Below are 24,304 nucleotides of genomic sequence, written 5' to 3' on the forward strand. Positions count from 1 at the left end.
ACCAAAAAACCAAACCATTTCCATCTGCCCTTAATCAAACTTACACTCAAGTTACTCCTGGGCTCCAGGAGCAGTGTCACCTTCACGTCCCCATCCTGGCTGATGCCGCCCAGGTGGAAGAGCTGCTCCCCCATCATCCTCTCCCCAAGCACCCTGTGCACGGCGTAGAGGCGGAAGCGCACAGCGTGGCTGCTCAGCTCCTGGGGCTCCAGCCTGCTGAAGGTGATTTTGTCCTGGAAGCTGGGGCTGGGTCCCCTCTGCACGCTCGTCTTGCCCCTCTGCTTCTTGCCCGGCATCAGAACCACATGCACTTGCCAGGTGCTCACTCCACTGCGCTCCTTGTCTGGGATGTCCCTGGCCTCCAGGACTGTGGCTATTAGCTTCTGACTGGAGGGTTTATAGGTGAAGATGACATCCAGATCACCACATTTGCAGATGGGCTCGTGGGCACCGTGATGAGCTGGCGCACTGTTCGCTTCATTGTGTTCCTGCAAAGACAAGGCAGAAGTAAAACCTCCACTGGAGTTCAAATGCCTCTGCTTCCAGCTCCATTTAAAAATAAATTGTTCTCATTTGTGCCTGCAAGTATAGGCAGTTGTGTGAAATATGGATCCCACTGTTTCTGGAAAGGCCAATGATAGTTAATTGCCTGATTTTGTGTAATAGTCCCCATACGCTCTTGTAAGCAACGGCACTTGTTGAAACATTTCCAACAAAAAGTTTCATCAATATTTAAGTGTTTTGCAGGAGACTATTAATTTGGCAAACATTCTACATAGAGAAAAACTAAACAAAGGGATTTTTACATTTCCTTCATGTCCATATTGAGGCAGCAGCAAAACAATTTGACCTACTTAACCTGTTACTTTGAACATACACTGGAATTGTTTTTCAAGGTGGGTTTTTTTACATTATTAAAAATCAAACAATTCAGCCGAATCTGCTAACTTTTTTGACACTTCGTTCTGCTAGAAATTTAAAAGAATTAGGGTATGTGTTCAATTAGAAGAGGAAGTCACCAGGTCAGAATTCCTTGTGGAATGGAAATTCCATTTCTAGATACTAACCCACAATTCAATACTTTTCCTACAGCTAAAGCAATGATAATGGGGAAAAGCAGTCTGATTAAATACATATTGATTCTTTATATCCTTCTAAAATCTCCCAAGAGAAGCATCTGTTCCTTCTGTTCAGTTTGGGTACTAATACATTCAGAATAAAAATTCAAAATAAACAATCACAACATGTGCAGACCAATTCACACACAATCTTTTACCTACTTTTAAAACAAAAAACCATCTTGATAAAACAAGATAAAACCATGGATGCTCACCTTACCTTTTGCTGAGTGGGTGTGTGGGTTTCTGTTCAACAGTGCTTTTTTATCTTAGAGCTAGAATGTGCTTCATATGATAAAGGGGTTGCTATAGTGATCAGTGATTTGTATTTAAACATGAGTATACACTGTACTAGGGAAAGATTTTCAGTTAATAGCCAGAAGGTGAATTAAGGCCTGTCACCAGCATCTGAGTCACCCTCCTCCTCAAACATTTATCTTCTTTTCACATTTCAAGTAACACTTCTTTCCAACACAGGAATCTTTTTGTTCAGAGAACAGATGATGGGCCACGGGACGTCTGGTGCTGAGTCCCTTCTGAAGTGTCTGGGGTGGCGTGTCTCAAACAGGGCCACGGATAAACATCAAAAATCTTGTTTACTTCCTGTCAATCTACTTTTGAAGTGCTCAGATTCATCTGCCATGACATGCAAACTCCAGATTTTCACATTTTCAGAGGTGTTTAAGGCTTGTGCACATGAATGCAAAAGTCCAAGTGTGCAGATTAGAGACCTGCTGTTGTATGTCTGGCAGAAATAATGTCAAAGAGAGAACAACACAAAATTTCTTGCTTGGCTACAAAAACACCTTTCTGTATGAACAGCAGGCTGCTAAAAGCAAAAATGCAAGGCAGGCCAGGTTACCTGGAGAGAGCGTGGTGTTACAAAAATGTTAAGTGCTCCTGTGTGGCAGACAAGTTGTTTCTGTTTGGTTAATGAAATAATATTAAATACTGGATGGGATTGTGCTTGACTCATATTTCCCTCCACGTTTTCATCCTTCCACACTTTTATCAGTGCATTTGCTGTTGAGGAGATGGAATCAAGACACATTTAAGGACTGCTGCTGAAGTGTGGAGACAACTGTGTTTGAGGAATAACTTTGCTTTTATCTACGTGTCTGAGCTGGAAAATGTGAACTCCAGTGCATCAGTACAAACCTACAGGAATGAAAATCCAAGAGACACTTTCCTGCCCCAGAAGGGATGAGTATATCACCTTTTGACAGTGGGTAAGGCAGGCTGAAGGTCAGATATCTGCATTTTGACCATACAGCTAGAAAACATTTGGATTTTAGGAAATCTCAAATTTGGCTACTAGAGCTGTGGGCAGATACACTGTAGAGAAGTCTGCATGAACTGGAGGCAAAGAGGGAAAGAGAAATGCCAAACTCCTTGGCAGTAAGCTTTCCATGGGAAACCAAGCTTTGGAGACATCACAGACTGGCCCTTTCTGAGAGCACTGTGCTGTCCAGGACTCATCCCTGTGCAGGTTTGCTGCACACCTACAAATCCTCCTTCTGTGGAAGGCTTTGACAGGATTCTGCCCTGCTTTTGGAGCCCAGCTGGGCTGCAAGTGATTTGTGAATGTGTTGGTTATACAGACACTTGAATGGTAATCCAAGGAAAAATTGGAATTTCTTTCTTTCCTTCTTCCCAGCACAGTTGTTGAGTGGCCAAGCCAAGTATCCTGATTGATCTTGCATGTCTAAGCCAGTCACTCAGGACAGCCAACATCCACTTCACTAAATAAAATAAGTCCATTTCTGCCAGAGAAATCTGAAAGAGCAGCTAATTATGGACAAGGCTTGAAATGGCACTTATGGTTCCACTGCAGGGGCATAAAATTACCATTTCTGTCTCTAAAGAGAGGCCCTTTGAGTGGAGCATAATAACACTTGGACATTTCTGGCATGTCAGAACATCTAGTTCCTGCAATAAAAAGTCTTTCATTAATCCACACAATACCTTTGAATGAGAAGCTGCTTGTAAGAGATAAACTGTGTCTTGGGCATTTCTGCTCTAGTATGCTGGAACCCTTCTCTGCATTTTTTAAAATGTAGACACCAGGAGCAAAATGAGCCATGCAAACCAAAGAAACACAAGAGGACACTGGAGACACTGAGGCACACGTGAACTGTGGCAAAGCACATGGAATGTGGAAAAGGAGAAATGAGCCTCAGATGGGCAGAAAAATTTTAATTCATGCAGAAGATATGAACCTCTGTGCTGTTCCTTTAATATGTCTGATGCAAGCTGATATTTTTCCAGAAATTTAATCCTGCTGTATGATAATGAAAATCAATTTATCGTGCAGAGAGATTAGGAGAGAAAAGGGGGATGCTAAGTTATCAGGTGTTTATAATGCCTTAAAATCTGAAATGTTTTCTCAAGGATTCAAAATAAAAGTGCAGAACTAAGGGAAAGCAAACTCAGGTTCTCTCCTTCCCTAAAAGTTTGCCTGGCATCAGTGGGAACAAGATTATGGTCACTTGGTCAGGTCACAGGCCACCCCCAGCAGCTGCCTCCAGCTTTCCAGATTATTCCCATGGTCTAAGTCATTGAAACTACATGGAAAAAGTACAGATGTGACCCAGTGACCACATGCCATGTCCTGGGACACACACCCTGCACAGCACTGACCAAGCCCTGGGCCACCACAGAGAGCTCCTTGCTAAATGTCAGTGAATGCTGCTGGGTAGCAAAGTTCCAATTTCAGTTCAGAGACTGCAGTCAGAAATCAAACAATGAAAGCATTTCTGTGAATTAGTGTTAGTAGCAAGAGGTAAAACACCAGAAAAAAGGGGAAACACAAAGGCAGAGGTGTAAACTCATGCACAAAAGCACACAGGAGTGCCATCCATTACCCTGTGCTGATCAATTTTTCACTTTATTTCTCCTCTAACCTTTCTTTGTCCTCCAATATCCTTCAAAAGCTTCCACCATGTGTAATAAATGAGAATCCACCATACCTCAGGGCTCCAAGCTGATGAGCTGTCTGTGGCATCATTTACTTCCAATCCCTGGTTGGCAAATGCTGTTTCCATTTCCAGATGCCCTTCCCTGTGTGACTGGCTGTCACCATCCCCAGTTCTGGGCTCCATCCTGGGCCCTCTGTGCTGCCCAGTGCCTTTGCTCCTGGTTGTTGTTCTTGAATCCACAGATCCATGGTCATCTTCATGACAGGAGATGTTGTCTTGGTAACTCATTTGGCTTAGTCCATCCAGATCTAGCAATTTTCAGCAAGAAAATAATTTCACAGGGATTAGAACAAATTCATCCCCCTTCCAGAATGTGCCTTTCTCTCCTTTCTTTTATTTTTTTAACTTTTCCCTAATCCCCAGTGCTTACAATAGACAGTTTCTCCTTCCTGCAGCACTGAACCTGTTAAAATCAGCATTTTTTGGAGGGCACATGGCTGTTTCTCACCCCATCCTGAACTGAGAAACCTTTACTTGAAGAAGTTATTCACAAAATGCAAGTATCAGTGGAATGTCTGGGATATTCAAGTGGAAGTCCAAAGCAATCTCTTCCATGAAAACAGAAAAGCACTCTTCTCTTTCTACAGAAAAGCACAGCAGAGGCCTGATGAACAGGTATCACAATTTCCTCCTGTGCAGGAGGAGATGACAGGAGTTAGCATTGTCCCCAGGAGCATGGTGCTGGTGAGGAAAGCAGCTTCCCAGACATAACAGAGGGACAGCATTACCCTCTCACCCATCCCTGAGAGCTTAGATGAGCATGACCAGCTCCAAAATACAACTAGGAATCTCTAAATCCTGTGCTTGGGCTGAATTGTCCTCCCAAGGACAACTGAGGGGAGATGTATTACCTAATTTCCTAACTGCTTTTATTGGTTTTAGTTCATCTTGTGCTACACACACGTACTCCATGGGCTAGAGTGAGTTTCATTAATGAGAATAAAATAATCCTCTCTGATTCACACCACAGATTCCTTTTCTACACCACTGAAATCTCTATTATGAACACAAGGCACTTTTCTTGAAAACACCAGTGAGAGCTCTCTGGATGGAGCAGCACATAAAATTACATGTCCAGGGACACAGATGAAAACAACATCATGATTTGGCCTTGGAGGTGTTCTGCAAGCACTTTCAGAAGAAATTCAGGGACATTCCTCCTCCTAATGCATCTCATGATGAGCCTTGCTTCAGAAACATGGAAAGACACATTCTGCCTCCAACCCTTTCAAATAAGCAAAAAAGCAGACACAGTGAAAGAATGAGTTGTGCTTCCAGACAGCTGATAACAGCAATGAAAATAACAATTTCCTTTGCCAACAGAGCTGTTTGGGGTTTAAAGGTCCCATAGAAGGAGGTGAGGTTGGAAGGAGCCTTGGAGGTCACCTTGTCCACTCCCCTGCTCAAGAAGGGACACGTCTTTCTTTGTTCCTATGAAGGTCACTACTAAAGAACAATCTTTTTTTTTTTCAAATTTGGTCTCAAATTCAAATTTTAAAAGACAGTATTAGTAACTCTGTTTCATACAAAACTATTAGTTTGCTTCTGTTAAATGAATCAGTGTTTTTATTCCCTGTCTGATAAATGAGATTGAGAATCTGGTGCTGAGGAGGCTGAGGTGCCCAACAACTTTTCCTGTCTCAGTTTTCACTGTCAAGTGCTTGTCCCACAGCTCTCAAGTCCATGATTCTCCAGGCAGGGACTGGAGGAATGAAGTCCTACCCATCTTAGAAGATCAGGTTTGAGACCCTCTGAGGGATCTGAACACCCACAGATCCATGGCACCTGATGAGAAGCATTCCAGGGTCTTGAGGGAGCTGACTCAAGACAGAAAAACATGGACCTGTTAGAGCAGCTCCAAAGCAGGGCCATGAAAATTGTCTGAGGGCTGAAACACCTTTTGCATGAAGAGAGCCTGAGAGACTTGGGGTTGCTCATCCTGCAGAACAGGTGTCAGAAAGACCTTATTGCTGCTTTTCAATACTTGAAGAAGGATAAGAAAGATGGAGAGACACTTTTTGCCAAGACCTGTAGTGACAGGAAAGGGTAATGTTTTAAACTATAACAGTGAATTTAGATTGGATACAAGGAAGAGATTCTTTACTATGAGGTGGTGAGACCACTGGCACAGGCTGATCAGAGAAGCTGGGGGTACCCCAGCTTTGGATTGTTCAAAGCCAGGCTGGATGGGGTGCTGAATAACATCATCAAGGCAGGGGAATAGATAAATTTTACAAAACCCTTCCAACCTGAGCCACTCTATGATTCTCTACACATCCCTCTGTCTTAGAGCAAAGAGCCCAAACCTTTCTGAGTAGAAAAAATTCCATGTTTGGCCTCAGCAGCAAATACACTATTTCTGATGCTTATCTGTTCCACACACACACACAATTCCAAGGAGAAGAATGGGGATTATACTCAGAAAACATTCCTTCATGTGAACAGAAGACCTTGTTCCTGTCCTTGGCTGTTCTTTCCATTTAAGTACTCAGAAATTAGGAGAATAATTTTATCCCCTTTCTTCAACTCTCTCCACTCTCCCCCCCAGTAAAATGCTTCAAGCACAGGCACTTCAACCAAGAAGTCTGAGAGCATCTCAGAGCTTTGTAATTATGGTCCTCTTCCTCATGGGAGATGGTCCTTCAGGAGCAAAGAGGGATCCAAATTCATATCTCTCAAATTCCAGGTGAGTGCTCTCCTCACTCCCTTCTGAAATGTAAAACCCATCTCTTCTCCTCATCCTCCCATCTGGCAGACCTAGTTCTGAACTGAGAGCCCTCATTGTCTTGCCTCTGCCCTGGACTGAAAGTCTTGAGTGAGGGTAGAAAGTGATATTTTTTTTTTTTTTTGCCATTACTCCCCTTCTTCTCTACAAAGTCAGAAAACAGAAAGAACTCAACATTACAGCATAAGCAAGAAATAAAATAACAGAAATTCCAGGCATTTACTGAGACTGAATGGATACAGGCACTCCTTAAGGCATTTAATTAGCAAGCCAATGTCTAATACACATTTAAACAGTGGGTCATCCATCAAAGCACACACCACACAGCAGGCTTTCAGAATAAAATGCTTCTGTAGTAAGAAATTATCCTCATACAATTGTCTTGTGGGTTTGACTCCTGCTGGGATAATATCTAGATCAATAATAGAGGAATTTTCAAAAACTACATTAAAGCCATAAAAGTCTACCCGTAACAGGAGAACTCCAGAAATATATTAATAGAGCAAACCATCTCCCTGAGACTCAGGCACAAAATGAATGTGTTAGGAAAGAAAATAGTATTCAGGAGAAGTAAAGAAAAAGGTGATTCACCCAAACCAATCAGTGAAACAGTCTGGCTTTTTCTTTAAATTTAAAGCAGTTTGGTAGGAGATAATCAGGTATAAATACCAGTATTAGATGATCATTACAGGTAATAGACCAGCTCTACAGACTAGAACAACTACACCTCTCCAATTACATCCATTCCAACATTATATTCACAAAATAAATGTTGAAAACAAAAGTTCCTCCTGTAAAGGAAAAGGTCAGAGCAGTAAAATGCCTGTAATTTACCTGAGAGATCTTTAAGGAAGAAAATGTCAACCGTCTTTTGAATACCTGACGTGAATAAACAGCACAGCATCAGGGACAGAGGTTGAGACAGCATTACCTGAACTTTAATTAGCCAAGAGTCCCTGCAGAGCAATAGCAGACAATTCCAAGATTAAGGGCAGATAGTAGTGTACAATGAAAAAGTGGGATTTTTCTTAAGAATCCTGTCTCCCAAACTTTCCCTTTGAAGTCACGTGTTCACAATCCATGAAGGAGGCAAAGGGGATACTGGGTAGCAGAAATCACCAATAAATCAGAAAAGGGTGTTGAGGGTTGGAGAACTGGCTGTGAAAAATCTGTCAGATGAAAGGATGAGCATGACCTCCTAATAGAACCCTAACAGGAACTGGGGTATAGGAGCATCTCTCCAAACATACAAGGAATGCTTGACACATCAAACACTGAAAACCAGGCTGGGAAATGTTCTGCAGTGCCTCCTCACACTGTCAGGCAAATGTTCTGGCTAGTTTACAGGATCTTTCTTTTTTTCTAATGACACACAATCTCTCAGCTCTATGAATCATTATGTTGTGCCAAATAAATTCCCTGAGAGGTCTCATCACTTCCTAAAACCCACTGCCAGAGTTAAAAGATGGGGATTGGTAGATCTTGCTTAATTGACACCACATAATTCATTAACCAGCAAGAAACACAGATGAAGAATTTATGTGTGCCTAGTACCTGTGCTGACCAGGGCCATGTCTGCTATGTGAACTCTAAGGAATCACTGTGCTTCCATGATGAAAAAAATAAAAAATAATAAAATAAAAAAAAAAAATCATGTCTTTTGTTTGAGAGAAATTAGATACAAACTCATGATGGAAGTTAAGAACCTGTTCAAATATAGTCCAGAGGAAGAAAATATTTCAGCACAGATATAGGTACCTCTGGTCTGGAAATCCTCCTAGCTGCAAGCAGTGATATTTCCAACCCCTCTTCCTACAAGAGAGCAGAGCTACGGCTGAATGGCCTGAGGCATATTTGCAAATCTCTTGCCCCTGCTACAGCCCCAGCTCCAAACACTCTGCAGCCCCCCTGCCCCCCTTGCACCAAGAGAAACCCACAGGGAGACCAAGCAGTGCTCCTGCCCCTGGTTATTTTGAGATTAGCCACCAAAAGAGTGCTCCTAGAAGAGCCTCAAAGGAGCAGAATCATTATCTAATTACAATAAATCTAAACAAAAATGGCTTGTAAATTTTAGGGGTTAAAGAGAAAAAGGATCTTAAATTTCAAGTGACATTATGCAATCAGACCAAGATTGTTTAATTTACCACATGCTGGGTAATAGTCTGAGAAGGCTCCATGTTTCCAGAACTAAAACAGGCTCTTTATTAACAGGGTGATTTGCAGAGAGGCTGTGGGCAGAGCTGGCATCCAAGCCTGCTCAGCTCTCCAGAGCATCCTCCAAACACTTCCTCCATGCTGTGTGCACTCCAGGATCTGTTCAGGTTACTACAAAGATTTTTTTAACAGGTGAAAAGTTGAAGCTAAATGAGTCCAAAGTGCAGACTGTCACTGCAGTGAAAACAGAAGCAGGGGGTCAAGGAAACTCTCCTCTAAGAACACAATGTGAGAAGACTCTGCCATATGCCAAGTCTGAGTGGGAGAGAAGTTATTCAGGGCTCTCCAAGATGCCTAGCTTCACTCTGTGCCTGAGTTTGCTGTAGATTTTGGATTATGTAAGAAATTAAACCTACCAGCAACGTGTGTAAAAGGTCTGTTAAGAGTACACAAAGAGAAGTCTCAGGCAAAGTCTGAACATGCCATGATCCCAGTCTGGGCTCAGCACTTCCAAAAGTCCTTCATCCTTCCCACCAGAGCATCAGCTCAGCTGGAGCAGTGTGTGAAACACCGTTGGGGCACAGTGATGGCTTAATATCCACAAATCTTTGTGTTTTGTGATTGTGGCACCACCTAGGTACCTCTGAAAATAAAACTAAGAGCTGCTCTGCACCATGTTGTACAAAAGGAGTTTGATGGAGACACATATCTTCAAATGATCTAACTGGAGGGTGCATTAAATTCAAGCAATTATATTTCAAAATTAAAACACCCTATTGAACTAAGAACAAAGGGCACTTTTATGGCTCTTCCCTCTAATGAACTTCTCCAGATTTTAGAATGTGTTCAGGCCAATTTTCTAAATAGCTATGTTTTTAAATGCATTTCATCTCTGTTTGTATAAAAGAGTCATTACATTAGTCCATGGAAGATCATAAAATTCTTCCCTTCTGTGCCATAAATTTTTAGTTTCTGTCATTGCCTGACATTTGGCATATGCACTGGCAAATGATACAGCATAATTCATTCAATGTTCACCTTGTGTTTGTGAAGTTGTTAGAAAAGGAGACATTCAGCTTCTGCTAAAAGGCTTGCTAAAGAGATGATTTATGTGGCACAGATAAAACATAATTACAACCAAGTCCTTCAGTCTTTACTCTGGAAAAATTTCCAGTAAAAATCCATGAGAATGGGTTAAGGAAACAGAATTCAACAATATGCAATTAATGAAATTATCTTAATGGACTTCAGCAAGCCTTGGACCTGTACACTTACCTCTAAGTATTTCAGCTGCAGGCAAAATCAGGAAATCAAGTTTAGTGAGAGAGAATGGAAGATCTGGGACTAGTTCTCCACTGCAAAAGAACCTCTCTGTGTTGAGGCTACAGATCTCAGACTCTAAATCTTTTAACCTTTTTCCATTCAAGCAGAACCTCTGCATCCAGACACCTCTGTCCTGTGTTCCCTGTGGCTGAATTTGGGTCTACATTTCTCATTTGCTTTTTATTCAAATACTTCTGATCAAAAACTTTGTGACCATGACACAGAGGTCTCAAACTGCTTAATCACTTCATGGTTATTGCCTGAAGATGTTGCCTGTTCATCCTCCTCCCTGTATCCCTTCACTGGGAGAGAAACACAACTCAGGGTGCTGCTCCTGGCCAAGAAGCCAGAGGACACAGTACACTTCTGACTCTCAGGTGCTCTTTCTGGGGACAAAAGTGACCAAGGATTTTGGGAGGACTGGGGCATGAACCTGGGAATCACCTGCCTCTTCAAATCTTGAAAGATTGATGATGTCATACTGTATCAGCATCATTTACATATTGTATGCTCAAGTCTGCATGTTAACCTATTTTGGTTTGTTTTGGTTTTTTTTTTTTAATGAAGATATTTAGCAGAGCAAAACACAAAGTCACATCACACAGACAAACAGCTTGTAAAATCATTTGCATGTGCAAAGACAAAGTAGTAAACAAAGGACTTGAAAACTTCTTCATGCTTCCATTCCCCTGCAGCCCCTGCTAAGGTGGGGAGAGAACTTGTTTTATGCAAAAAATGCAGCTGAGATGTAATCCACTCAGGGTAACACCATGAACACATAAATATGGCACGTGGCTAACAGGCACTGCTGGCTCCATCTGCCAGCAGCAGGTGAGCTCTGGAGACCAAGGTGAATCATAACCTTTAGAAGTGAAGATAACACATTTGAGCACATCCCCGTGCTGCCCTTGCCCCCCTGCTGCCATCATGTGCTGTGCATGGGGGATTTCTGTACCCTCACCAGATGAGCACCTCCAGATGGGGAAAGGAGGGTTCAGGGCATGCTGTATGTTCCTGGCCTGCCTTGGTCAGGATGGAAACACTGAGGCTTTTTGCTTGGGATGGCAGCCGTGGGTGTGCACCAAGGGTTTGTGTGTGAACAGCCCAGGTTTGTGTGTGCACAGCCCAGATCTCTGTGTGAACAGCCCAGGTTTGTGTGTGCACAGCCCAGATCTGTGTGTGCACAGCCCAGATCTGTGTGTGCACAGCCCAGGTTTGTGTGCACAGCCCAGATCTGTGTGTGCACAGCCCAGATCTGTGTGTGAACAGCCCAGATCTGTGTGTGAACAGGCCAGGTTTGTGTGTGCACAGCCCAGATCTGTGTGTGAACAGCCCAGGGGTGTGTGAACAGCACATGGGTGTGTGTGAACAGCCCAGAACTGTGTATGAACAGCCCAGGTTTGTGTGTGCATAACCCAGATCTGTATGTGAACAGTCCAGGTTTGTGTGTGCACAGCCCAGATCTGTGTGTGCACAGCCCAGGGGTGTGTGTGCACAGCCCAGCTGTCCACTATGACCGGGCCACTGCTCATTCTGCAGCATGCAGGGCACGGTTTGGTTGCCAAGACTCACTTTGATAATCTCCATGGCAAACCCCAGCAGCTGAGCAAACGGGTGGAGAGGGAGGGAAAGCACCTTCCTCCACCTCACACCTGACACCAGCCTCAGGTGAGGAAAGTGGGACCTGCTTTCACATACCCTGTGGGTCTATTAAAAATCTGCAGTATGAGCTTCATGGCAAGTGCAGCCCCAGCTCCATAAATCTGCTGCTCAGCAGGCAGCTCTCCTCTCCCAGGACTCCCAGGGCTCCAAGTCCAGCTGATCCCAGCAGATGCCAGCTCCTTTCATGCCACCACACTGGTAGCTTTGACCCTCAACAAGCCTGCTCCTCCTGCTGGAAAACTGTTCTCAATTGGAGGAAAAAAGCTGTGTTACTACTCTGATAAAAGTGAAACATTTTTAAACATTGGTTTGTAAATGGTCGGTGACAAGCTGTTGCAAAACTTCATTATTTTTATGTAAGCTATTAAAAATAACCTTCTTTGAAATTTTCTTGGATAAAAATTATTTTAAGCTGTAACAACCCCATGGCCCAAATGTGATCTAGTCAAATAATCAAAACACATAAAAATAAACATTCATTTTCAGCCTAATACCTGCATTTCTACTCGCAGCGCATGTAAGCTCTAAAGTTCTATTAATATGTGAATATCTTTTGGGTGATTAAGATTAAAATTAAAATTATCCCAGTTTAACCAAAAGTTCACATTTCACTCAAACAACTTTCTAAAAGCCCTGTGTAAAAAAAACATCTTTAGGAATTAAACCACACCTTTCACTGTTTTCTCAAGCAATGGTAACATTAAAATCTTGAGTCCATGAGCATGAGGCTGTAAACTTAGATGAATTTGCCTTAACATAATGCGAAATTCTGATTATTACAAGAAATTTTGCAAAGGCCATGTGGATGCAGAACTCCTGGACAGCTCCTGACCCACCTGCAACCCCCTACAAAACACAGCAGAGCCTTTGGCAAAGAGGGGAGGAGAAGGGTGCAGGATGGAGGAGAGAAGCTTGGCATGGTGTGATTTATTATTGGCTGCTTGACTTTGATTTCAACTTCCCCAGTCCCCAAGGCATCCCTTGTTATGACAGTGGCTGCTGCTCCTCACAAACATTTGGAAGCACACGGGCTAATTAAACGCTGGCACCGGGGAATCTGCCTGACGTGCCTGCTGCTGAACCCTGCCTGAGCAGCCACAGCTCCCTGTCAACTTAATATCTCTGTATTAATAACAGTAACTTAACCCAGGGGACAGGAAAACCATCACCATTCAAACACACAAGTGGCCTGATTAGCAAAGGACAAGGGGGAAGCATTTTCTACATCACCATGGAAACTTAAATAAAGGGCCCGTAATTACAATCTAAAAATCTGGAAAGATAATGAATACATCTTGAGATCTGCAGATGTTGTGTGGAATATACATATTTCCAGCAACTTCAAGTCAATTACTTCTATGCAGCATCTGTTTTACAAATCAACTTCCCACTGCTCGTAACGAGGCATGTGGGATTTTTAATTTTTTTTTTTCCCAGAGGAGACAGAGGGGGAAGAAGAAGGGTGACCTCTTTTTTCTGGCAAGGTATTTCAAACTACCACTATTTATTTAGAAATTTCAAACACCCAGTCAGTTACAAAGTTAGCTTACAGGCATCTAAATACACCAAGCTAAAATGCATGAAATAAATAATTCAAGAATTCTCTGCAGTGTTACCGAGTAGAAAGAATAACTTATCATTTGCTCCAAGCTTACCCAAGGAAAAAAAATTACTGAATAAAATACATCATGTAGGTGTGAAATACAGAGATACTGCATACATTCTGTCTGCCTGCATGTGAAAAAAACAACAACAAACAACAGTAATTTTGTCTGAACAATGGAAACCTTCCAAATGCCAAATTTCTGATTTTCTGGTTTTCTTATACATTTAATGCTGCCTTTGTGCATCCACTTTTGTGTGAGAGGTTTTGATTCTGCTCCACAGAAGTCAGTGAGAGTTTCAATGGGGACATCACCAAGCCCTGAAGGAAGCAGGAGTTGTACACAAAAAAATGCATTTGATCACATAACCAAGACAATATCAGCACATCTATGCATAATGCATGCACTCAGAGCATCCCAGGAGAACTCACTGCCATGTTCTCTGCTTTTACAGAAGCAGTCACACAGGCCTGGCCTTAAAATTTTCATGATCAGGATGACAGAGAAGAGCAGTGATCTGCAACAGCTCCTACCTCAGCAAAACCTAGAACTGTGCACAGAAACAAGAGCTTTTCTTTGGAAAAGCTTTTCTTTGGGAAGGTTTGTGGCAAAGAAGAGATTGTTAACACTTCTCAGGAAAAGGAGGAACATTTTGCACAGGGAACATGCAGCAACACCCATAGTTGCTGCTATCATTTCCTAGGGTACAGCTCTGCAGTGGTTTTCAGCCTGGAGCCTTCTTGCAGCTCTTGCTGTCAGCCCCCTGAGCTGGGAATTCAAACTGACACTCAGAGCAATGGACCAAGTAAGGAGGAGGGCACCCAATCCAAGCCATTCCCTTAGATCCCAAATGTGTCATAAAATGCTGGAGTAAGCCCAAGCTTCTCCCCACTGACAGGATACCCCTGACTAACACCCCCTGGCCATTCACTGCTGGGGAGGATTGCTCCTTGCACCACCCCTGTGTGCCTCACCCCTTCCTGCCAGGTCTAACAGCCAGGGAAGATTTGGTGTCCTGGGCTAAAGGTGATGTTTGCCCCTCTCTGCTGAGTGTCAATAGACAGTGCCCTGCTTTTGCCTCTCCATCTGTTCTCACTCCATGGCCAAACCAACCAGGAAGCTGCCCAAGGTGAGTTTATTTGTGTGTTTGCATGTAATGCAGGTGGAGAGAATCACAGCTTGGAAGCATTTGTACTAGGGGATACTCACAACAATTTTTTTTTTTAAGAGAAGAGAACAAAACAAAACAAAAAAAGGAGAATAATCAGTAAAAAAGGACATTTTTTTGGCTCTCAACGCCTCTACAGTGAAACAGTACAGCAGTCAGAGCAATACACCCTGATACTGCACACAGCTGTGCAAAGAAATACAGGAGTGCCCACAGAAAACAGCATGAGAACCAGCATATTTCCCTGTTGTTTCTTTCCTGCTCCCAAAATTTGATTTTAAAAATAGGAACATGGGATTCCATGTCAAGCTGGCTCTCACTGTGCTGCCTAAGGTTCTTCCATAGTGCAGGAAATGGCAGCCAAGATGCTGAACCACAACCATCCCTGATTTTCCCAATCACCTACTTTACATCTTACATGTGGAGCAAATATGAGTCAGGCTTCATTTATTCTAGTGGGTTCTGCTAGCCCAGGCCCAGGATTTATGCAGAAGTGGAAGGAAAAAAGAGAGGTTCCACACTGTAGGAGACACTGCTAAGCCAGAAAAACCCCTGGTGTGGATGCAGTCACAGCCTTGAGTCAGCCTGCAGATCCCTGACAGCTCAGGCTGGGCTGTGTGCAGGAAACTTGCAGCTGCAGGGGCAGAAATGCACCTTCTGTGAGCAGATGTGTGACACTGGGGATTCTGCAGGCACAGGTGGGGCTGAGTGTGCTCTGGCCTGTGGGGCTGGGAATGTTCAGAAACTGAACAAACTGCTGGATGCCAATGGCTGGTGAAGAGAAAACACTGTCCTTGCCTTACAACAACAAAAAAAAAAAAGAGCTTGCACCTCACCTGTATTATTTTTATGACAGTTTTCCTGGTTGTTTTCATACCACAATGAATTGAATTCCTTCAGGTTACTCATCCATCATTTCTTCTATTTGTTTGTTTGGTTTGGATATGAAATTCCTCTAATGTAAGGGAGTCAGATCCTAAACTTCCTCCAGTTTTGGAAGTTTCTCTAGATTGGCACCCATTGCTTTCAGCAAGCAGAAATCAAACTGGAAACATTCAGAAAACTCAGGTCACTGGCTTTGCTCCCCTTAAAAGCAGTTTCACCACTCCACAAGAGCCAATGTATGCTCACACCATTCACAGCACCCAGCCATCAGCTTCACACCCACAGGCCTTTGTTTGCTGATTAACAGTGTGGAAATGAACTCCCTCGAAAAGATATTTGTTTGGATTTGATACAGAAAACAACTGCACTGCAACAAGGCAGATATTTATTTTCCCACTGATTTTTCTAATTGAAACTTTGTTTGCTGCCAGAGGGTTGATTCAGCACAGTCCCCCTTTAGTGTAACACCACAGCACTCCTGGGAAAATCACCAGCTCTGGGAGCAGCAGTGGGTGGGGATGTGCTGCAGACTCACATGCCTCCAGGACTGAAGCTGTCACCCAAAAGGGACAATCCTGCCCTCCTGCTCTTCCCACCTCCCCTTTGTTTTGGTTTTTAGCAATCCCATGTCCAGCTCACCTGGTTTCAAAGTAGCAGGGAAGAGGCTGGGCTGAGTCAACACACTCAGCTTGTGATGCCAGGCTTGGGAAGCAGCTCAGCTGTGTGATGGGGGAAGGATGCTCTGTCTCAGCTGCAGTTTCACATCAATTGCAAAACTCAGGACCAAGAGTTTTGTAGCTACATTATTTATGGCAATAAGTCTAACCCCCAAAGTGACCTTGAGACACAGAGCTCCAGCAAACCACAGGGCTCTCATTAATCCAAATTCAGGGCTTTCTCTCCAGCACCAGCCTCATTATTTGCTAGAAAATACTCCCACAACAATTATTCTGTGTAGACTGTACAGGTTTGAATCCCTCTCAGCCTGAGGAGGTAAATTCCTCCAAACACCCAGCTTGTGGGGGCAAATCCTCATGAATCCCTCCAGGGATGCTCCATCTCACAGGGGTATTGAGCTCTTGAGTCAGAGAAATACCTGCCTGGACATGAGGGAGCTTTCAGGTGGTGCAGTGATGCCATGAGAGCATCAGCTATTTTCATGGTCACAGGAAGGGATTTTCTACAGATTTTGCTATGAACTGATTTAAGATTCAACCCAAATCATCCTTATTGGTCTACAAATAGACACTGATGCAGTGTCCCCACATCCATCTGTGGAAACAGCATGAGAATCACACAAACAGCATCTGTGGAGGTACAGCCCAACCCCACCTTCCTCATTACCCTCAAGATCCCCAAAGGCCAACAGTGACATTCCCTGCCTTTAAAACTACTGTGTTACCTCCATGACTGTAATCTCCCTGTTTGCTCCCATTGCAGAAAATTAATTTTCCCTTTGGGTACTAAAACTATTTGAGGAGTCTATGAAGCCACTCAAAATGATGGCTGCTGCCACCAGGTCATTACAACACCCAAAAACCACCTGAGCACAGGGAAGTCATATCCACACCCCTGTCTGGAAAAGGGTGGAGATCAACAACAGCTCGTTTTTTGGCAGAGTTATCCCATCTTGTATAAGCTTACTTTATGTATTAATGTAATATATATATTGATTTAGTAATATTATTATATATACATTAGTAACATTATTATATACACACTAGTAACATTATTATTTATATTACATTAGTGGGTTTTGTGCTGTTAAGCATTGCAAAGAGACCAGGAGGGAACAGGAGGGAACAATTGCAACAGAAATGAAAATAAACACACACACACAAAAAAAAAAAAAAAAAAAAAAAAAAAAAAAAAAAAGAAAAGAAAAGAAAAGAAAAAAAAGACAAACAGTACTACTGTTTGTGTCAGCACAGAAATACTATGTTCCAGCTCTGCAGAGTGCTGCTAGTATTGCCTGCATGTAACCCCCACCACAACACAATGAGATCATTCACACCTGCCTGCCTGTAGTAGGAGAGGGAAGGTGAGGAGGCAGGGCTCCTAGGAGAAAGGCAGCCTTTCCCAGATGCTGCCAAGATGCTGTTTATTGGTAAATGAAGTCTCTTGAGTGCTAAACAACCTTCCCAGAGGAAGATAGAGTCGCAACTGCCATATGGAGAGTGGGAAGAGGATGTCACTTAGCAAAAGTGGATCAGAAAATACATGCACAAACACACACGCTCACACACAATTTGTTCTGTAACTGCACTGAATGGCAAAATCCATTTCATCCTCTCAAATAAATCCTCTATACAGCTTATGCAACCCTCTAGATGACAAGAGCAGATGACAGGTACTCCTGAGCAGAGCATCCTTCCCCGTGCCCCCAGGGAGATGGGCACAAAGAAGCTCTGCCCACCAGACAAGGCACTTGGTGAAAACCCAAACCCCTGATCTCCTGAGGGCTGGCAAAGACACCGTGTCTAAAATCACTGACTGAGGATGAACAGCACTGCTGACAGGCCCAAGGCAGAGCTGGCAATGGTACCACCTTTGAGAAATTGTGGTTTGAACTAGTTTGGTTTCACTTTCCCAGCTGTAAAGCTGCCATGCCACAATCCACCCTCCTTTTGGGGCTGTTGTGTTCACTCATCCCCACTCACTTGTGACATCCTGCATGAAGACCCCTTGTAACTATAAAATCTGAAGGGACAGAACTGCAAAGCAGTAATTTAAATACAAGTAGGAACACTGTACCACCTTCTCAAGGACAAAAGTCTGTACACAAACACTTTGAGTGGTTCTGAATTTCCCAGAGAGAAAGCATTCAATGCAAACTCACGTCTGCACTTGAGAAAGCCACGGGCTTGTATCACACCCTTCAGAGAGCAGATGCATGTCTCCAGTCACGTTTGTGCTTTGTCCCACACCAGCTGACAGGAATATTTTCTCTGAAGTGTTTTTGTCCACTGTCTGCCTTTGCTTTCATTCCCATAGTCCTCGTGGTGGTATTGATTCAGTGTAGCCTCTTTAAATGTCCTTCTTGGAGTACAGGCACTGATTTTTATAGTGCTGCATTCTGGCTAGAGCACTGGCTGGCTCCATACTCAGACAGGTTATAAAATTCATAAACACTTCACTTCTCAATGTGGAGACTGGCCATCTATCTATTTTAGTCCCAGCTTCAAGCAGAAATTTAATTTATCACATAATCAACATCTTCTTCTTATGGGTATTCTTTGCTGTATGGGTTTACAGACCTAATGAAAATCTCACTTCTTGCCTAGGATTTCCTGTCTGTGTGAAGGGTCATTTACTGAGGTCAGGAGTGTTCATACAGAGCAGAAAGAATAATTTCCTTTACTACAGCAATTACTGGCAAAAATCAATGACCCCTGTTAAGCTGGAGGCCAAGGTTAGTAAATGCAATAGTGCTTTCTAGATTTAAAAATTCCCAAAGTCTCAGAGGTGTTCTTGCCCTCACACATGTGCTGAGGAAAACCAGCCAGCAATCTAGACAGGGGTGTCACACTTCTGAGCATCCCAAGGACACAAAAATTATTTTAGTGCAACTGAACTGCAGCCTTCAGCTGGCACTGAGGTTGTCCAGTTGATGGGGGAGAAAAAATCTGTAAGGGCTTGTTTGCAGTGAAGTGCTGTGCTCACCTATCCTTTACACCAGTGCTGTGAGCAGTGCCAGACAGCCTGGGAGACCTCACCACTGTGCAAAAATAGTTCAGCTCTCACCCAGAAGGCTCAGCTCTGTCCTGTGTCTGTCCCCATGCCTTTTCAGGACAGTGTCTGGTGAGTCTGAGAACTTAATGGTCACTTTGGCTTTTTGTTTGCAAAGGACAGCAGCCCTGAGGGAGAAATGGGAAAAAGCCCCCTTGCTTCCACTGCACAGTCATTGCTGTTCTTCACTTTATTACTTTTTGGTAGCTAAAGCCCCGTTGCTTTCACTGCACATTCATTGCTGTTCTTCACTTTTTTCATTTTTGCTGGCTTTTCCCAATTCAGATCCATGCTGGGAAGCAGGGCTGCCCACCTCTACCCTTCTACTTGCAGTGCATTACTTTCAGGTGTGGTTTCTTGCTCCTCTGTTTGTTGGTTTGGATTTTTTTTCTCAGTTCTTAAGCCAAATGTGCAGTGATGGATCTGGCAGCCACAGTGCTGCCAGCCACCCCCAGTCAGCTGAGCAGCAGCATCTCAGCCAAGGGGGAATGCAAAGGCTGCTCTCTCCCTGCTCTGCACTGAGACAGTTTCTCTGTCACAAACACAGAGGTTAAGCAGTGGACAAGGGCTTGAGAGAGCAAGTGCATCTGTTTCTGCAAAATTCACAGCTACAGGATTTGCCACTGGTGGCAGCAATCTGCATACACAGAAGACTCTGCCTTGCCATCACTAACTTCTTAAACCAAACACCTGGCACTGCAATATTTCCTGCTGAGCTACCTTCTCAGTGTTAAACTGTGGATCAAAAGCATACAAAGCAAAAAAAACCACCACCTTTTCCTTGCATTTGTTTGAAAACTTGCTACCACTTTACTACCATCATTTAATTGCACACCAGCACTGGGCAGCAGCCAAACCTGCACCCTATGATTAATTTGCCTTGGTGTCTGATGGACATTTGACTTAAAAAAGTAAGAATTTCATTGCTCAAACAATTTATTAGATCCCCAAGCCTAAAATAGGTTTTCAGTAATATGTGTGCTGCTTCAGAGCCTAAGAAAATCTACTCTGGGAGCCAGGAAACATTTCCTAAGAGGCAAAAATGGGATCAAAAACATATTTGATAAAAAGGATAAGGAGTAATGATGGTTTTTAACTACAGTGTTATTTTATTTCATCTCAGAAGCATGCTGTCAGTTTAAGAGAAGGGAACATCTATTGGATTTTGTTTTGCATCTCTTTTAAAACAAAAGTATTTTCACCTAGGGCTGCAGGGCTTTTTCCCCCTAAACCAAATAAACTATATATTGGAATGACCTTGTAACATGTTTCTGTGGCTCTTTAATCACCAGTGGCTGTTAAATGAAGCATATCTATTTTCTCTGTTACATTACTATTGGCAACCAGGTCTTCAGTAAGTGCCCAGAAATATTTCCATGGCAACAAAAAGCATTCAGCATTGCTACTGTTTTGTGCCAATTTAGCTTTAAAATATTCTATTGTGGAGAGAAATATGGTACATTAAGTGAAATAAAGTCAAGATGCAATGTTCTGAAAAGAATACAGGGGTAAACAGGAAACACGTATTTTGCAGAAATGGGGGGGGAACTGCCAAATGGAAGGAAAAAATGTTCAAAGCTCATTTTGATGCTACTGAACAGCTTTTGCTGAATGTCAGCAAGTCCATGTGTCACTTACATTGTCACTTAGGGTTAGGTAAAAAGCTAACAGAAATAAGGATACCTCAAACATCTTCTCTTGATCATTTTAATCCATGACTGAAATTTTAAGTTGCCAGGATATTACAGCCTCTCTGCATGTCTAGGTTACCATCAGAAGAGTTCACACTCTTGATGTTAGAGAATGAATCTAAAGGAAAAAGAGGAAATAAAGAGTTGAAAAATGAAATGCAAAGAGCATGTGTGTTTTGGAAGTGAAAGTTCACTTAGAAGAGCGAAACAATTTCTTCCACATCAAAGGGTCTGTGGAAGACATTTTGAAATCACAGTTCAGCACTTTCTCTCCCATTATACAACTTAGTTCTGAGAGAAAAAGGTATCAGTTCCCAGCCCTCTAACCCTCACACAGCCATCTTTTGTGACTATGAAGTCTTGAGACCACTGGATGGCCCTTTGTGCAGCACATTGCAGAGATAAAAAGATTAAAGTCTGTCTGAGACCATTTGCAATGACACTCCCTAAGGTGCACAAAGCTGTGCAATGGTCCCTGAAGTGCTTGCTGTGGAAGCAGAGAGCTCTAGGAAGCAGCACTGAAGGTGCTGGGAGCTCTGAGGCACCAGCCTTCCAATCCACAGTGGCTCCAGGAAGGTTAGGGAGAAGAAAAGACAAAAAATACAGAGTCAAACAGCAGCTTGATCAGCACCTGCTCTCATCTGGGAGAGGTGTCCAGAGGGACCCTCCCCTGAGCTGCAGGGATGGGTCATGGGCATCTGTCTGTCACTAAGTCTCTCTCACCAGGAAACTCCCCCTGGTCCATCCCCCACTCCTGAGAGCCCAGTTTCTCAGGTGTCCCTGCAGGTGACAAACAGCTCTGACAGGGACAGCAGCTCATTCCTGGGCCCCATTTCCCTGAGAGCTCACCACCTTTCCTGCCACCCACTGTGATGGCCCAGGGACAGGAGGCTGCCCTAGGAATGATGCCCTTGGCCACTGGATTTGCTGTGAATTGCTCCCCTGAGGCACAGGGGTGCAGGAGACAAGGTCATGCCTTAGGACAGCACATGTCCAAGAGGAGCCACAGCCCCAGCACTCCCTGAATGGACACCTGGTGCCCTGCCCCATGACTTCATGCACACTCTGCTCACACAGCCCAAGCACACACAGCAAACCCAGCACTGGCTCAGTGCCTGTGACAAACCCTGGGGCAGGACATTGCACAGGCAATCTATGGGGTACCAGAAGGAAGGGGTTGGGCTCCAAGAGATACAACTCTGAGACCTTTAATCTGAGAACTGGCAATCTTTCATTTGGAATACAAAACAAGCAGTCCCAGTTTGGGAGGCAGAACAGCTAGACCAAAAGTGCTTTTTAATTATTTACTCCCTGGCCATAACAGAGTGAGAAATAGCAATAAAGAAAAGAGCTAATTTTACCGCCATTAAAGAGCACCATCAAGGTTTATACCCTCCTGTTAAATACAAAAACAAACAGGCTGATCTTCCACAGCCTGCACAGAAAAGGCTAAATACGTAAGAGTTCCCTAAAAGCCAAGAGTGAAGAAAAGCTCCTGGTCACAATAAAACAGACATTTTCAAGAGCATCTACCACCTGCTTAAAAGGAAAAAAAAAATAGATATTTGAAGCCAAATTCTGTAGCTCCCCAGTGAGTCTCAAGTTCTTCATTAGCTCCGCATTGTAGAACCCAGTCCCTCCCATCATCTTTCCACCCCTTATCCCCATCCCTAGGATGTTTGTAAAGAGCAGCTTTATGCCACAAGACCCAAGGATGGTGTCAGCAGGACTGCAGCTTTCCTGGCTGTAGCCCCCAGGAAACCTCCAGCCTCACTTGTGGTGACATTGCGTGAGCACAAACCATGTGGCTGAAACTCAGTGCTGGGCACAATTGCCTGAAAACACTCGTGCTGTCATTTAAAGATCAGAAGTCATAGTTAGGCCTATTTAAAACTGAAAATATCAAACTCAGTTCTTTTTCCCATAATCTCCTGCCTGCTGTCTCTTCAGTCTTGTTTGAAAAGCCTGTGGGGGTGGTGGGAGGGGAGGAAAGTGATTTGGGAGCCTTTCATCCATAAAATCATGAGATATGGCTGGCTTTTTAGTGCAGCATTTCACAGCACATGGCACAGTAACATCTTGAGATTCCTGGCACAAAGAAACAAGGTTTGAGATTACATATATATATATATATATGTATATATATATTTAATAGCAATGACGCAAAGGCAGATGGCTCTCAAAGCAAAGATTTAAGGCTAAACATTCCCTTTGAAGGGTCCTGCTACCAGAAACTTGACAGGGGGGGAAGCAAAACACTCCTTGGTACAGCAACAGGTCCTGATTGCCTTCTAAAACTCAGCATTTCACCCTGGAGATCTCCACTTCTTCCAATGAGATTAGTCCCACAAACGAGGGAAGAATTGGAAAGGTTAGATTTTTCTTTGGGATTTGGAGAGTTTTATTTTAGCTGTGGGTAACAGAGACAATGCAGAACGTAATGAGCAGATTAGCAACTAAATCAAATCAGCAGCAGAGAAAAAAGGGCTGGATCATGCAGTCAGGGGGCATGCCAGCTGCTTACCTGCACAGCCTGCTGTGCCATTGGCAGTGTTTAAGGAGCCCCCCAAGCTGGGGCTGTGCTCATCACCTCCCATCCTCAAACAGGGCTCACCTTCTTCCTCAGCGATGGGAGGAAGCCGATGGAGAGGCTGGAGATCTTCACCCATCCAGCTGGATCCATTGGCTGCCAAGGACCTGCTGCTTTCAGCACACTGCTCTGGGGAGGTGCAGGTTTTAAGCTGTTTTTGTCTCTTTGAGCCCATGTCAGAGCCAAAATCAGGGCCTCCAATGTCACTGTCTTCTCTAGGGTAGAAATAGTCCTCGTCCCAAAGGTCCAGGTCTTGTTCATCATCTGGGTCAGAATAATCCTCATAAAGGCCTCCATTATTCTCCAAGTCCTGTGTCCTCTCTTCTGGCTTACGACCCACTCCACTCAAATTCAGCAGTGAGGCAGATATGGAGTCTCCTGCTTGCTGGATGGCTTCGTATATCTGAGACATCCAAGAAGACAGTGGCTGGAGGAAATTCTGAGCAGCCTCAGAAGCCATGTTCAACACTATGCCAGTGTCTGGTGATCAGTTGTTCAGCTTTGCCAGCATGTCACTTATAATTCAGGGAGCTGCAGAATAAGCACCACAAGAAATTACTGTAAATTGCTTGTCCATCAACACCTGTCGACACACTATCTATGTGAGACGTCTAGAACTGAGGGGGGAAATGGAAAAAGCACTTCTACCCATTGAGAATACCACCAGAAACCCAGAA

At 43.6% G+C, this 24,304-nt stretch overlaps 1 protein-coding gene across 9 annotated transcripts in view; it reads right to left on the bottom strand.

Annotated features, from left to right (window-relative positions):
- The window catches only part of SYT16 (synaptotagmin 16), a 64,326-nt gene that overhangs the window by 14,866 nt on the left and 25,156 nt on the right, over positions 1–24,304 (bottom strand). For 5 of the 9 annotated variants that reach the window (XM_079308261.1, XM_079308262.1, XM_079308259.1 and 2 more), the window contains 3 exons: positions 23,562–24,158; positions 4,088–4,344; positions 45–488 (listed from right to left, as the gene is read on the bottom strand). In XM_079308261.1, coding sequence (XP_079164387.1) covers positions 45–488; positions 4,088–4,344; positions 23,562–24,087 — 1,227 coding nt within the window. In that variant the 5' untranslated portion in view covers positions 24,088–24,158. Of the gene's footprint in view, positions 1–44; positions 489–4,087; positions 4,345–21,029; positions 21,255–23,561; positions 24,159–24,304 lie in introns of those variants that run through there. The other 4 variants (XM_079308264.1, XM_079308265.1, XM_079308267.1 and 1 more) reach the window with 3 other exon arrangements.

This window comes from Erithacus rubecula, assembly GCF_903797595.1.
Source record: "Erithacus rubecula genome assembly, chromosome: 6".
In the NCBI taxonomy this organism is placed as follows: domain Eukaryota; kingdom Metazoa; phylum Chordata; class Aves; order Passeriformes; family Muscicapidae; genus Erithacus; species Erithacus rubecula.